The 16,089-nt window shown below is 40.3% G+C and overlaps 1 protein-coding gene across 1 annotated transcript in view; it reads left to right on the top strand.

Moving 5' to 3' along the window:
• Positions 1–16,089, top strand: part of SQLE (squalene epoxidase) — a 136,790-nt gene that overhangs the window by 51,469 nt on the left and 69,232 nt on the right. Inside the window, exon 7 of the mRNA XM_078686784.1 lies at positions 11,703–11,798. Coding sequence (XP_078542910.1) covers positions 11,703–11,798 — 96 coding nt within the window. The remainder of the gene's footprint in view (positions 1–11,702; positions 11,799–16,089) is intronic.

Here is a 16,089-nt window from a genome sequence, read left to right as displayed (position 1 = left end):
GCTGTAATTAAAAAAAAAAGGATGCATAATTTATCACAGTTTAAATCATCTGAAATCTTTGGATTTGTGTTGGTGGCATCCAAAATAAATTAAAATTGTTGCACAATAGGAAAACTCCCTCCTTTTCCTCCACAACACAGATTAAATAAACAAACTAGTGAATGTTAAAACAATAGGTGTCACACCTAGTGGATTATCACAAAAAAAGATATTCTAGAATCCTTGTTATTCACGATTGGTCAGTAAAGATAACTGTAGTACCCACCATATTAAAAAATCACACCCCACGTTAGGGTGAACCCTCAAAGTTACGGAGTTAACCTAAACTGAAGCCCCGGTAGGTATAGCACAGAGCAGACCGGCTTAATTTAAGGCAATATGTTAAGTATTTATGCAGTACAAATACAGTAATAAGGTCAAAATGCTAAACAAATAAAATCCCAAACTGAAATAGAGAATTATGCAAAATTCTATAAACAATATGACATTAAAATTAAGCAGAGTCATGAATTTATACAGTTCTAAGAAGAAGTATCACAAAGCGCCTGTGATAGTTAGTGGTTGCGATAGTCTATGACCTAGTTGCGATTTGAGGCTGACCACGATGCCAAAGATTTTATTTTCAGTTTTAAGTCCCAATAAACTAAAGAAGTTTACTTCTAGAGCTCCTCAGGGGAGGCACTTATAGATTTACAGGGTGTTAGGGAGAGTCATATAGTAGTGTCCAGGTCAGGTCCAGTTGCCACTGATCAGTTGCGTACTTCCAGGGAAAGGTCTGTTGCAGTTTGTTGTCTCCCTTTAGCCACACACACACGAGGTGAGCCAACTGGCCTTTGAAGTTCACTTCTTTGTCCTGGGTACAAGAGGGAACACACTAGGTTCAATCTTCAGGCCTCCTCTCGGGTCACAGCAGATCTAGTAGGTGTTCTGATTTGAGTGCATCTTTTATTCCTGGAACCATATGGGGGTGGGATGATTCTGCACACACCCTAACCAATAGGCTAAAAGTTCACAGGACCAACCCTACCCACTTTTTCAGTAGTTCCTTTTTGCCTTACTGCAAACAGGCCCAAAATGCCATGTGTCAGGCCATTTTCAAAATGGCAAACGTCTTTGAACCCGCTAGACTTGGTCTCTGAGGGCTAGAGGTGTGTGTGTGTGGCGAGTTTACTATGGTAATCCTAGTGTCCAACCACACCTAGCACTGAAATCAAGCTTGAGACCGGCAATATACCCACAACAAACCCGGAGAAAGACATCTGGTAATACCATAGCAGGGTCCTCCAGCAATCTGAGAGTGGATACACAAGAATTGTCTTGGCATCCTGTTCTCTCTCTTTTAAGTGTGCCTCATATGGCTGAATGGACCTGTCAAGCAGGATTTGAGGTGTCAAACAGGAAGCCCACAACTCCCACCCTTTATATTTAGTGGAGTTCAGGGCAGTCGGCTGTGCCCATTCAAGTCAGCCTATTGTTTGCTTCTTGGGGGCATTTCACACCGATTCAAGGCTGAGTACAGGCCGAGCACTGGCAGAGACATATGCTACTAACTTGCTGACAGTTCAGGGAGGTAAAGGGTAACTTTGTAAAAGTTATTTCTACTTGACATTTATTAAACATCTGACTTGACCATTGAATTGGATTAACAATTAAAAATAGTTGTTTGATTAGTTTTGTAGCTGGTCTCATTCCAGGGATACAGTATTAGTATTTTAATCTGTTCTCTGATTTTCTACATAGGACAGCTAGGCCTTTTAGGTCCTTGTCACTTAAGAGACATGGTAATATTAATTCTCTACATAGCCCACTTTTAAATACATTATGGTCTATAAGGCTCACATATGGTGACTTATTAATATTTAAAACTAAGGATTTTACCTGTCAAAAGGGTTTATTTTGACAGGCTGCAGTGCATGGTTTGCACTATTACAGTCAGGCTACAGTGGTAGACCTGAAGCCATGTTTCCACAGCAACTATAGTGAATGGTACAATAGGTGCTGAAATCCGTTAGGGCCATTTTGCTTCCAGGCCCAAGGTGCATTTTTAACCAAACATTGTGGACCTCTAGGCAGGTTAAATATACCAGTTAGGAATATGCCAATGTGGCCATAATTATAGGGGGAGCACAGTCATTGTACTACTGGTTAGCAGGGGTAAAGTACACGGCGTTCTAAAGCCAGCACAAATATATGGTCCAGCAAAAAGTGTATAATCTGGGGTGACCATGCAGAATAAGCAGATTTCCTACAATGTATTTTAAGTGTTATATCAGTAATGGGCAAAGACTAAACATATCATTAAAATTTCATATGTTTGAGGTACCACTTTTTGAGAACCTAATAGGTGAATTTGTTTTTTCATTGAGTGTATTTTCTCTACTTTCACACGTTGTCTCAGGAGCAAAGACGTTTATGTTATTTCTTTTTATTTTATAACACACACAGATACTCACTCGGAGGCGTGTTCCGGCGCAAGCTGTATAGGGTAGGATGAGTTGAGCTAAACAAAGAGGAATGTTTTCAGATTTTCTTGAAAGTAGTGGGGTCTTGAGTGTTGCATAAAGCAAATGGCAATGCATTTCAGGCCAGAGCAGCTTTCAGGGCAAGGGAGCAGCCACCCAACCTTTGTAGTTTGAAGCGGGGAACCTGGGCTAGGAGTTGAGACGTGGAGCGCAGTTGTCTCGTAGGAGCATAAAAGGAGAACCGCTTTTGTAGGTATGTAGGGCCTAAGCCATGAAGGGCTCGATGAGCAATGACTAAGGATTTAAATTTGATCCGTTCTGCCACGGGAAGCCAGTGCAGTGAGCGCAGATGTTGTCTCACACTGCTTCTAGTAGGGATGTTCTGAAGAAGGCTGGCTGCAGCATTTTGGACCACCTGTAACGTATTAAGCAGATAGTCAGGGATGCCAACATACAGAGCTTAAGCATAGTTTAATCGGGATAAGATAAGAGCATGGGTGGCTGTTTCTTTAGGAGCCCTTGGAAGAAGAGGAAGACATTTCCTGAGGGTTTTAAGTAGCATAAAGGAATTACCGGCAAGCTTCTTGACCTGTGTGGAAAACAAAAGGTTCTCCTCAAACCAAACCCCCAGGTTCTTCGCGGGTTTGCCTGTTGAGGATGGCATGGTGAACTCAGATGGCCAGAGCGCATCTTTGAAGTTGGGGGGGAATTTTCCGTAGAGGAGTATTTCAGACTTCTCTTCATTACAATTAAGTTGAGTAGCGGCTAGCTAATTAAATACCGAGGTCAAACATTTTTTGCGGAGGAGATGGAGTCTTCTTTTTGCCCCATGTAAATAGGATCTGGGTGTCGCCAGTGTAAGCAATCATTATTGCCCCCAAGTCCTCAGCTGGACCAAAGGGGTAGCATAGATGTTAAAAAGAAGGGGGTATAGAGAAGATCCCTGTGGACACCTGTGGCCATTGTCTGAGTAGATGAAGAGGACGGCGGGAGCCAGACCTGTTTCATCCGCCCCTCCAGAAAGGACTTAAGCCATTCCCAAGCAGTGCCAGAGACACCAATCGCAGCAAGTCGGGTGAGCAACAGTGAGTGTGGAACCGTGTTGAACGCCGCCAACAGGTCAAGCAGAATCAATGCTGCCCTCCCGCTGGTGTCCAGACACTCCCGGATGGCCTTCAGGATTTCCACCAGGGCTGACTCAGTGCTATAAGAAGCGCTAAACCCTGCCTGGGGCGGATGTAAGAGGCTCAAGCTTTCGATTAACTCTGTGAGTTGTTTAGTCACCACCTTTTTGCACACCTTTGCCACGCTGGGCGAAAGGGAGATGGGACGGTAATTCCCTTGGTTAAGAGGATCCAGAGATGGCTTTTTTAGTAAGGGAAGAATCTTGGCCTGCTTCCAGACATCTAGGACGCGAGCCTCCTGAAAGGACACATTAATGATGCTATTGATTTCAAAGTTGATAGTCTCCGCAGCATCTGCTAGCAGTCTGGCTGCGCAGGTGTCCGATTGAGAGCCTGATTTCAAGCCCTTAACCCCTTCCATGCTTGTGACGGAACCGTTCCGTCATCAGTCACGGCTGAGCTGTGCTGATGACGGAACGGTTCCGTCACGACCGCGCCCTGTTCTGGAATGTCCAGCACAGGGCGCGGCTACGGCGCCGCACGGAAGCGATTAAGAATCTTAAGTGAGCCGACAGGTCGATGGGAGTAACGGCAGTCAGGGAGTGAATAGGATTAACAGGTGGAGTCACCGGAGGCAGGGACCCTGCTGTAGTCCGGCTGCAGGAGGTAAAAATCACCTGGATAGTGCACATTTTGTCCATGTAAAAACTGGAGAGACTATCGCACCAAGCATCTGTGGATGGGGGGGGGAAGTACTCGATTGGACTGTGGGAGTCATGAAGCTCTAGACGATGGAGAAAATTTCCTTGGTATTGTTCTTGGAAAGGTCAATGCGGGCCGAGTAGAAGAGGCTTTTAGCCTGGGCTATAGCAGAGTAATACATTTTTTGTTGTAACCTGAGAATATGCTTAGCCAAGGGACAGAATTCTCTGCACCGCCAATCTCGCTCCAATTTCTTGCACTCCTGTTTTAGCACTTTTAGGTCGGGTGTGAACCATGGTTTTAATGTCGACTCCCTGGAAAGCCTAATGGGGAAGGCAGAGGATAGCAAATCCATTGTATTTGTAACACAGCTCATGAAGCCGGCAGGCCCTCCCTCAAAATCTTTAGCAAGAATGGGCCTGGAAGCCGCCAAGGCCTGGCTAAACACAGTTGGATCAATTTTACCAAAAACACGGATTGCGGTTACATCGTGGTGGTGGGTCGGCGTTAGCTGCCACCCAAGAAAAATAGGTCAAGAAGTGGTCAGACCAGATACCGGGAGGGGATCATTCACCAAGATGGAAAAATGAGAGCAAATTAGATCAAGGATATGACCCTTGTGGTGTGTTGGGAGACTAATCCACTGAGAAAGCTGGGCAAGGTGTAGCATATCAAGATCATGTGAGTCCCTAGTATCTGTCTGATCAAGGTGGATGTTTAAGTCACTGAGGACAATATAGTGGGAGAAGCGAAGAGCCCGGGGAACAATAACATCACCCAATGCTTTGAGAAAGGCCCCAGATGGTCCTGCAGACATATAGATCAGGGAGCCTCCCAGATTAAAATGTGCAGAGAAGCAAATGCTGAAGTCCAAGATTTTGCATTCCCCCCATGAACTAACCTCACCCTGGTGAAGGACCCACTTATCCTTGTATATAATGGCCAGCCCCCTCCCCCTTCCCTCTTGGCGATCAGCTCTAGAGTTCCTATAGCCATCAGGAATGGCCATTGTGACAATTGGATTAGAGTAATCATCATGTCAATAAACAGGAGATCAACTGGTTTATCCACAAGAAGGTTAAAACATCCTGATCATGTTTCTTGAGTGAGCGCACGTGGATCATGGCAGCATGAATTGGAGGCCCCCTTATGTACATACTGGATGAAACGCAGGATTGGGCTGATTTTGCCAGGCGCAATCCGAGCCTAAAATCACATGTTGTGCAAATGGAATCTTTGACACATAAGCACATCCCAGCTACTACAATAGGGGCATGGTTGGGGGCAAAGTGCCTGCATTTGTTCGATGGAGTAGCTCAACCTACGCTTTGGATGGGGAGTCCAGAGGGCAGCATGACTGGCGCTGGCCGCTTCCGGGACGCTGACTGGGGCAGACTGGCTTGCCTTAGGCACGCCAGCGGCGCATCCGCGCATCCGCGCAGCGCGCATAATTATAATGACGTTCTGCTGAAAAGACTAGAGAGCGCACTGCCCCAAAATGGCGACTCTCGTTGGCAAACGGGGGAACCAGGAAGTGGTAACCCCTAAAGGCACACAATATTTCAAATTCAAATTCACAGTACAGTACCGATATAGAGTTAAGTTTAAAAAGACCTAAAACAGTTTTTTTTAAAATAGGAGGTAGCCGCCAAAGTATGTGCAAAGATCGCAGGATAGGTAATGCTCGGTAAAAAGTGGGTGGAGAAACTCCTCAAGGTGCCTGAGTCCATGCAGCGTGCATATTTCTAATGACATTCTGCTGAAAAGACTGGAGAGCGCACTGCCCCAAAATGGCGACTCTTGTTGGCAAACGGGGGAACCAGGAAGTGGTAACCCCTAAAGGCACACAATATTTCAAATTCAAATTCACAGTACAGTACCGATATAGAGTTAAGTTTAAAAAGACCTAAAACAGTTTTTTTTAAAATAGGAGGTAGCCGCCAAAGTATGTGCAAAGATCGCAGGATAGGTAATGCTCGGTAAAAAGTGGGTGGAGAAACTCCTCAAGGTGCCTGAGTCCATGCAGCGTGCATATTTCTAATGACATTCTGCTGAAAAGACTGGAGAGCGCACTGCCCCAAAATGGCGACTCTTGTTGGCAAACGGGGGAACCAGGAAGTGGTAACCCCTAAAGGCACACAATATTTCAAATTCAAATTCACAGTACAGTACCAATATAGAGTTAAGTTTAAAAAGACCTAAAACAGTTTAAAAAAAAAATAGGATGTAGCCGCCAAAGTATGTGCAAAGATCGCAGGATAGGTAATGCTCAGTAAAAAGTGGGTGGAGAAACTCCTCAAGGTGCCTGAGTCCATGCAGCGCGCATATTTATAATGACATTCTGCTGAAAAGACTGGAGAGCGCACTGCCCCTAAATGGTGACTATCGTTGGCAAACGGGGGAACCAGGAAGTGGAAACCCCTCGAGACACACAATATTTCAAATTCAAATTCACAGTACAGTATCAATATAGAATTAAGTTTAAAAAGGCCTAAAGTGTTTTAAAACAAAGCAGGAGGTAGAAGCCAATGTATCTGCCAAGATCGCAGGGTAGGTAATGCTTGGTAAAAAGTGGGCGGAGAAAACCCTCAAGGCGCCTGCGTCCGCGCAGCGCACATATTTATAATGACGTTCTGCTGAAAGGACTAAAGAACGCACTGCCGCAAAATGGTGACTCTCGTTGGTTTTAAGAACCGGTCAGTCCATTCACCTCTTTGAGCCCTGCTCACATTGCATTGAAGGCAGCCTAATGTTCAAGGATAAGCCTACTTAAAAATGATTAATTCCTCGGGAAAGTGCTGATGCAGCTAAGTGGCCGGTTCGCTGGATGTACAACACTCTCAATACACAAAAGGTGTATCCACTGGTTAGTAAACATCACTGATCTGAAGTATTGGTGCTTAGATTATTTGGCACAAAAGTATAACTTTTTGGAACGTTATCCTTTGTCGCAGCAGTGGGGGTGAGGATCATAATCCAGCTTGATAAACCAGACAGGTATCAAAAGCAGTCCTCTAAACTAGATCCTTTCCATTGACCCGTTACAGGTACCTGACATGATTACTTTTGGATCTGATCCTCGGAAAATATTATGAGAGTGTAGAATGCCACAAGGATCCACTGTTTAATGCTTAATTACTTCCACTTACCAGACTGATTTTTCCATTAAGATCAGCTACTTTAATAATGGAGATGATACTCTGATACTCCAATAATGTTGTCATTGAAATTCCCACAGTCCAAAAGTCAGGTTGTTTTGCTGATTTTATGCTGCCCATCAATAAAGTAATGGTTCCCTCTAGTTAAAAGCGAACCTAGTTAAATGTGAACTGATGATAGTGGAGTTATAGTATATGTGGTAATGGTGACAATGTCATACATCCAGTGGCAGTGTTTGTACAAGGAGATACATAATTTGTTTTGGTATTCAGGCAAAATATCTAATCAAAAATATCCTCCTACCAAAATATCATGTCCAAAATATTGTGATATGGAAATATCGTCAGCAAGAATATCGTTGTCAAGAATAGCGATTTTCAGGTAAGTAATATCAATTTTTAAAATATCGAAGTCATTAATATTGTTTACAAAAATATAGTTGTTTATAATATTGTTTTTTAATTGTGATCTATTTGAGTATATATTTTAAATGTATGTCATGTAAATGTTTGGGATAATCAGTGTATGTTTTTAAATATATTTGTTACATTTTTAATAGTTATTATATGTAAAGTAATTCATTTTTCTGTTTTTAAGTGCTGTAGCAGGTCGTTGGTTTATAGGGGTAAAGGGTGAGAAGTAATTTAATTATAATAGATTACTGAATATTTTTGTATGTGAATTATTTATTTAATTGATGATTAATTATGTTATTTTTTTATGTACATTGTATGTGCGGCTTGTAAATTTTATATGGTTGCAGGGTGGGAAGTCATTTATTTTTTTATACATTTATAATTAGTTGCTAATTAATATTAATTAATCGATAATTAGTTATACGAATTGTATAAAAATAAAATCAGGTGAGTTTGTTGGGGTTATAAGGGTAAAGAGTGGGGAGTATATGTATTTAAATTAATCTTTAAAATGTGTTTAATATTAATTATTTAATTGACAATTCATTATTTTAATTGTGTAATAAATTTTTTGTTAAATTTAATTTTAGGTGTAGGTTGTGGGGTTATAGGGGTAACGGTTGGAAGGTAATTAGTTTTAAGTAATTAATATTTAGTTTTTAATTACTAATATTTATACAATTATGTTAATTATGTAATTAATATTTATTTATTTGTATTTTTAGATGTGGGTTCTGGGGTTTGTAGGCATGTAGGGCGGGAAGTAAATGAAATTAACGTAATGAATAATTAATTGTTTGATATTAATAAAACATTAATAATTAAATATGTTAATTGTGCAGTTAATTGAGTGTGTTTTGTGGGGGCAATGTATGGGTAGTAAATCAATTATAATTAATAATTCATATTTAATTAATGATAATTGTTGATAAATATTTATATCAATAGTGTAGATAATTTGCTTTTTAAAGTTACGGTTTAGGTGCAGGTTGTGAGTTATGTAGGGTGTAGGGTGGAAGTAACTAAATTAAAATTATTTAATCAATTTTTTGTTATTTAATAATTTCTAAATAAAAAATGTTTTGTATGAAAATTATTTTTCTATTTTATTTATCATAATATTTGTAGTTATTAGTGATATGTATTAACATTTATACAGCTTATAATTTTTTTTACATTTTTATATATTTCTTCATTCACCTTGTTTTCTAAATTATTGTATAATTTTGTAGACAATTTTTTTTTTATGTTGCACTGACTGGAGTGCGAATTGTAAATGTTACCCCTCCCCAATCCAACACTTTTCCTACTGTTGTATTGACGGGAGTGGGAATAGTACATTTTACCTCTCCACAATCCAACACTTTCCCTACTATTTCACTGACTGGAGTGGACATAGTAAATTGTACCCCTCCGTTATCTAATACTTTCCCTACTGTTACACTCATTGGAGTGGGAATAGTAAGTTTTACCTCTACGCTAATAAACACTTTCTCTACTGTTGCACTTATTGGAGTGGGAATATTAAGGGCCTGATTATGACTTTGGTGCAGTTGAGCCTGCTCTCAGCTGGCACAGCTCTTCCAAAGCTGCGGTCCTTTGCCTTTCACTTGGCGGTGCCTGGAAAATAGGCACCGCAATGGGAACGGCAAAAAAGTTCCAGCGCAACAAGGACGGTGACGTCCATTCCGTGCTGGAACTTTGGGGGAATACAGACAAGACACATGTTGTGCCCCTCTGAATGTATCCCCAGTGCTAGGGGCCATGGGGGCCTGGTAGGGCCCCCTTAATTCCTCCGCCGCCAGCTTTTCATAGATCCCACCATGAAATGCCTGGCGGTGGCGGGACTCGTAACATGCTCAGTGGGACTGCACCAGTCCAGCTGAGCTTCTTACATTGTGGCACAGCTCCGCCACCGCCAGGGAATGACTGTTTCTGTTCCAGGGGATACTCATCAATAGTCATAAGCACTGAATAGTCCCGCCCACGTGCGGGACCCCGGAGCAGTAGCCAATAATATGCATATAGCTACATATATATATAAATACATATAAATACGCATAAAATAACCATATATATATAGATAATGTGCATATACATATACATATGCAGCCCAACATACACCATACTAGGCTCAAAAACTGCCATTATTGCCTGTAAAATCTTTACATTTGCTAAATAAAGACATATAAATTACATTATATGATAATCCAAAGAAGAAAACACTGCCCTGGTTTTCTTTGAAACACACAACCTTTATTTTCAAAGGTAAAAACAGGCAGGATCTTAGAGGCAGCTTTAGCCTAGATAGGCTGCATAGTAACAACAGAAAAATCTGGCGCCGTGCCTTTAAGACCTCTATGAGCCTCCAGGCTCCCATCATGCACCACAGGTGACAGTTAGGTCAGTTCTTTTTTCCGGCTCCTTCCAGGGAATGCACTACTGTTCCACTGCTTGTAGTAGGAATAGCACATTTTACCCCACCAGAATCCAACACTTTCCCTACTGTTACACTGACTGGAGTGGGAATAGTAAGTTTAACCTTCCTCTAATGAACCGTTGCCCTACTGTTTCATGTATTGGAATGGGAATAGTAATTACACTATCTGCAATCCAACAATTTCCCTACCGTTGCATTGACTGGAGGAACATTTTTACATCTTACCCAGTTTTATTACTTTTGCATTGCGATAAGTGGGAGAACTAAATTTTTATAAATACTTTTACAATAGTTTGTATAAATTGAAAAAGGAATAGTATATGTATTAAATTGAATATTTATCATTTATTTTATATTGTTAAAATTTATATCATGATGTTTTAGTCTGTTTAAAAAAAAAAAATTAAAATTAAAAAAATTATAATATTTATAAATATTTGTTTTTAATTCGTAAAATATTTGTACTAAATTGTGAGAATTTTATGTTTCTTTTTATTTTAATTAAAATGGATTGTTTAAAATGTTGTTATGGGTATATGTGTGTGTGTGTTTGTGTGTGTGTGTATATATATATATATACATTTATTTGTTATATTTTTATATTCATTTAAAATGTTGAAATTATATTAGTAATTAAAATGTTGTTTAGTAGTTGTTTTTAAGTAGATATATGTAAATATTTATATTAATTTGTATGTGTATTTAACTTGTTTGTAATTTAATAAGTGTATTTGTTATATTTGTTAAAATATATTTTACATCTTTTTTTAATTAATGTTAGTATTTATTATATTTATTATTTTAATTTTGCTATATTAAAGAAACTATATTTAGTACAATGACATTTATGACAGCAATATTTCCCCCCCGATATTTTTGTACTTGCCATCATAAGTAGAATATGACAATATTTTCTACATTAATATTTTGGTCGCGATATTTTGGTATGGGGATATTTTGGGTGTCAATCCTTTGTCAGTGAACCTTTTTTTCCAATCCACGGTAAGTAAATAGGAATTACGGGTCAAAGTCTCCATTTTTTGTGCGACCTCTCTCCACCAACCATGTCTGAAAATGAACATTGAACTGCAAGCAAAATAAGTGGACCACATATTCTGGTATCATTTGTGCCAGTGAGAATTTAGAACTGTGTATGTAATCCAGTCATCCAAAAAGCAGTCAGGTCACACACATGGTTCTCCTATCCAGCTTTAGGCCCCACCTGTAATTGCCCATTGTTAAAGTAACAACCTTTTTTGTTTTGTTTGTTACTAGTAATAGTGTGTTAAAGATACAGTACATATGCCTGTCGTAATACACAAGCTTCCTGTTGCCCTGCTTTATCTAAATGGAAAGACATTTGTAATAGTATGCTTAAAACAGCTTTTGTTTATTGCAGTGCACTTACAGGAGCCATTCCTAATAGCAGTTCAGAATGATCGTTTGAGAAGCATGCCAGCAAGTTTCTTACCACCATCATCAGTGAATAAACAAGGTATGTAAAGAAAGAAATTCATGCATGTCATGCTACATGGAGGGACTATGTATTGTACCATAAAAAGTGAGGAGTTGAAGACTATAGCCCACTTCAGCAAACCTAGGCCTCCATCCTTTTTCTGGGGAGTCATTTAAAATGGTGTAGGATTCTAGGATCAGTTGCAAGCATGAGAACGAAATACAGCAATCTCATGACCACTGCTCACAATGGCTTTTATATCAGTACTCAATGCTCCACAAGATACTAAATAAGCCTGTTATGTGGCCGACATGGTAAAAGAGAAATCAGGTTAAGATGGGTGGGGTTAGTTAGATAGATTTCACCAGTATTATGAGCTACTACTAAACTGTATAACTGTCCTTGGGTGATCAGGATGAAGAAGCAATGGCAGAGTTTCTCAGTGAGCTATTTCTCTCTATACTATTGGAGAGCAGTCTCATATATTGTGAGACTGGAGATTCCATTAACTAATTAACGTTCTGGAAGATGCTTAGATGCAATGACATTCCTGTTGAAATCTTAAATCTTCTATACAGTAATATTGTTTCACAATTACTAAAAACTAGAGGCGTTTTGCTACAAAAAGTTTGACATGTATTAGAGTGACAGTGTGGAGTTGACCAATATTGAGATTGCGGCACTGAGTGATGAACTGTTCAAAGAAACAGCAACACGAATCTACAAGGCCATGACAGATACTTCACCCAACTGTTTTGGAACCTATAAATGAAATAGGGGAACTTGATGATGCCGACTGAGTCGAGGCATTCACCCAAATGAGGCAAGTTGACATTAATGTCATCCAGTGGCTTATCAAGTTGAAAGTTCTCCTTAGCACCTACTAAAATAAGACCAGGTTTCTCTCTGTAGGGGTTGTCCATAATCCGATTTGACAAAGATGTGGCTAGGAGGATGGCAGTTCCAATCGTCTGGGCACTGGAGCTAATGCTTTTTGGTAGGAAAAGGGCACTGAATTGTTGCTGATACTAGGAACTAATCCTCTGATTTCTGTTTTACATGCAACTACGTAGCACCAACCTGGCTCAATTATGACTCTGAATCATGATAGCCAATTTTGATATGGCCAAAAATTGGGCAGATTTACTACCCTTACAACTGATATCTGACGCATGGATATGGATTAGTCTTGACAGTGGCCTTCAAGGGGTGGCGTTACCCCCACAGTGAGCCATGGAATGTTTTTTAAAGACTGGAATCATGAATGCTGGGGATGCTGATCTGATTTTCACAATGTGATAACAAAAATATGTTTCCTTTCTGTGTTATTCAGTTATAAAGTGATTAATCACAATAATATATTGTGAACCATAGATCTAATTATAAAGATATGTAGCAACACGTGGAATCATATTCTTCATTAATTTTTTTTAAAAACAGAATTAAATAATAATCTGTTTCAAAACACTCAATTTTATGTAGTTAAAAACATGAACATTTACATAGTACTACACAAATGAAAGGTTCCACATAGAGATATCTCATTCCAATGAGACAAAAAGTTTTTTTCCCCTCCAAATTGCATTCAATGTTATCCCCTTCATTTACTAATGCATTCCATATAACAATTATAACATTACAATTTGTGTAAAACAATACAAAATCAAAATATTTAAAAACTTGATCCTTGTGTCGACGCGTTTCGGTGTATCTTTTCCTTTTGAATAACACCTTCCTCAGGACTGTATATTTAAAAACAACGTTTCTTCATAAAACCATCCTTTTCATTTAAATTGCTAGGGATTCAGGTCAGTTAGCCTGTAGTCGTTTTTCAAGCTTGTATTCCAATGTGGACAGGTCTATGCAATTATACAGGATCTTTATCTTACGATCCGCCTGGAAATGGTTGCTATCTTCTTGCGCAGAGTTTTATATAGCACGAACTAGAACCGAACCGAATCAGTTATCAGAGCACTTTACATAGCACCAGTTACGTTACATGAGGACACACTTTCATTTTTTTTTTTAGGCACGGGGAGATTAAGTGATTTGCCCAGAATCACAGGGGGTTTTTGGCGTCGTTACCGAGACTCGAACCCAGATCCCCAGGTCCGAGGTCGAGCGCCTTAGCCGTTAGGCCAACCCCTCTCCGCTTCTTATTAAACCTTTCCCCCTTCAACTTGGTCCCTTTTAATGAGGGTACTGTTCATCACAGACACTCCTTTGTTCAGAGGTGTACTGTTGAGGTCTGTTTTTTTTAAATTAATTAACCCTTAGTAGTCCGTCAGCCACCAATTTATACACTTTATGGTAGGACTTGGACCTATTTCAGCATGTAGCGTTTGCACACTCGGGGTTTCTGAATTAGCGGAAAAGTCGCTCTTTCTTTTGTGGAGGATCAGATCTTCACAATTACACGTCACTGGATCATGTGGAGATGACTGTGCTCCCATTGAAACGTGGCCTCCAAGTCACCCTTTTACATTATGCTCAATCCCGACCACATTGACTGTGTCCAATGCTTATGTTTCACAGAAGCACTGTCTCTTGTTTTTCTTTTAGTCAAGTTTTGCATCAGTGAATATACAAACAGCCAAAATAACATAGCAACAAATCATTCGACAGAGTTGAAACTCAGCATTAATGATTTTAAACCTTTGAATGCACAGATCCCTCCATTCCACAATACACCCCTGTGTTGATATTTATATGATTATGTTATTCATTCTTTTCAGCTCATTGTGAAACAAGAATCCTCCGAATGGTGCCCATATTCCTCTTGGGCATGAGACCACCGGCATCATTTCAGCGTGAATTTACAATTGGTCGTTGCAGTACATCATTTCAGTCAGCCATTGCTTTTTAGATGGGTTTCTTCCTCTGACCCAATGCTTTTCTACGAGGTGCTCAGCCAGCGGCAGCAAATTAACTACTAGTGCAAGAATGTCCTTTACCAAGCTCATAAGCATCTCTTGTTGGAGTCATCTCTATGAACAGGCCCAGCATTCGCTGCACGATGAGCACTACTACTACCTACAACAAGGTGTAGAAATCTCACCCCATGCTCCACATCTGTCACATTTATCATTCTTCCATGTGCAAAGCTTTGCGGGGGCGGAATATATTTGGTGTATAAATCGAAAATGTATCAGTCTGAGTCGGCTGCAAGATAGGACCTCCCCCATATGGGCCCAGCAGTACTCTCCCACTGCATCCAAAATGGTGATGTAAATGTCCTCCTCCCAATCTTTTCTTTCAAGAGCTGTCCGAATAAACATCACCTCCTGCATCGCCCTGTACAACCTATTAATGAGTTGCATAGTGGAGAGGGTGTCCAGGATGCGTTGCAGTGATGTAAAGCATGCTGGCTCGCAGAAGAAGTCATGATCTCATCTTGTGACCCAAACATATCTAGTGTAGTTGCCTTCCTCTCATAAGTCTCCACATTTTGTGATTCCCAGACTACGAAAATGAAACCTCACCTTTGTCTCCATTATCATGGAGAAACATGAGTGGAGTGGCAGGGGGATATCGGAAGTAGAGTAGGGGATAACCAGCCAATGTTTGAAGTCTGTCTCAGGCCCTGCCTGTGCAGTGGAACTTGTTAAACTCGTGAGCCCTGCTAGTATAACACAAATGCATAGCTGTCTCCATTTTGGGTGGGATGCGCCACGTCACACTTGATAACTGTGTGGGCCGCGTAGTTATGTGGGTGACTTCAATACTGCGCTAAGTGTAGCTGCGCACACAGGTAGTGGAGCTACATGTGAGGGGCTGCATAGTTGCCTCGTTTGTATGGTTGGGCAAGTGTGTCCCAGAACAGCCTAGGTTTCTTTTCTCTCAAGTCCTTCTGTTACAGAGCATCTTAAGTGTCTGAAAAAACTCTTATGCAGTGTGATGGGTATATTAACAAAGTAATACAGGGAATATGACCATTTAGACTAGTCCCTTTTCCCAGATGGTAGTGGCAGTTTCAGGCATCAATCGATCCGATCCACAAGTTGGCTAATGGCTCTACCATGTTTGAGCTTATTAATGTCCTCAGCATCAGTGCTTATTCAGAAGCCCAAGAATTTAATGGGGGTCTCGCACCTCTAAAGTCAGGGTCAGCCCTGAGTGTGTCCGGAATGAATGGAAACACAGCAGACTTGATACAATTTGTTGCAATTCCTGATAGGCCCTATATCTAGTGAACTCTCTGATTGTGGACTCTGACAGATTTTTGGGATCTTTTACATATAGTGTTATGCCATCCGCATATAGGGATATCAAAAGGAGTCTATCTGTAAATGCCAGTGTATGTTGAGCGTGGTGTTGTCTCAGTTTAGGT

The sequence above is a fragment of the Lissotriton helveticus genome, chromosome 4_1, assembly GCF_964261635.1.
Source record: "Lissotriton helveticus chromosome 4_1, aLisHel1.1, whole genome shotgun sequence".
NCBI lineage: Eukaryota > Metazoa > Chordata > Amphibia > Caudata > Salamandridae > Lissotriton > Lissotriton helveticus.
This window is presented reverse-complemented; position numbering and strand designations above follow the sequence as displayed.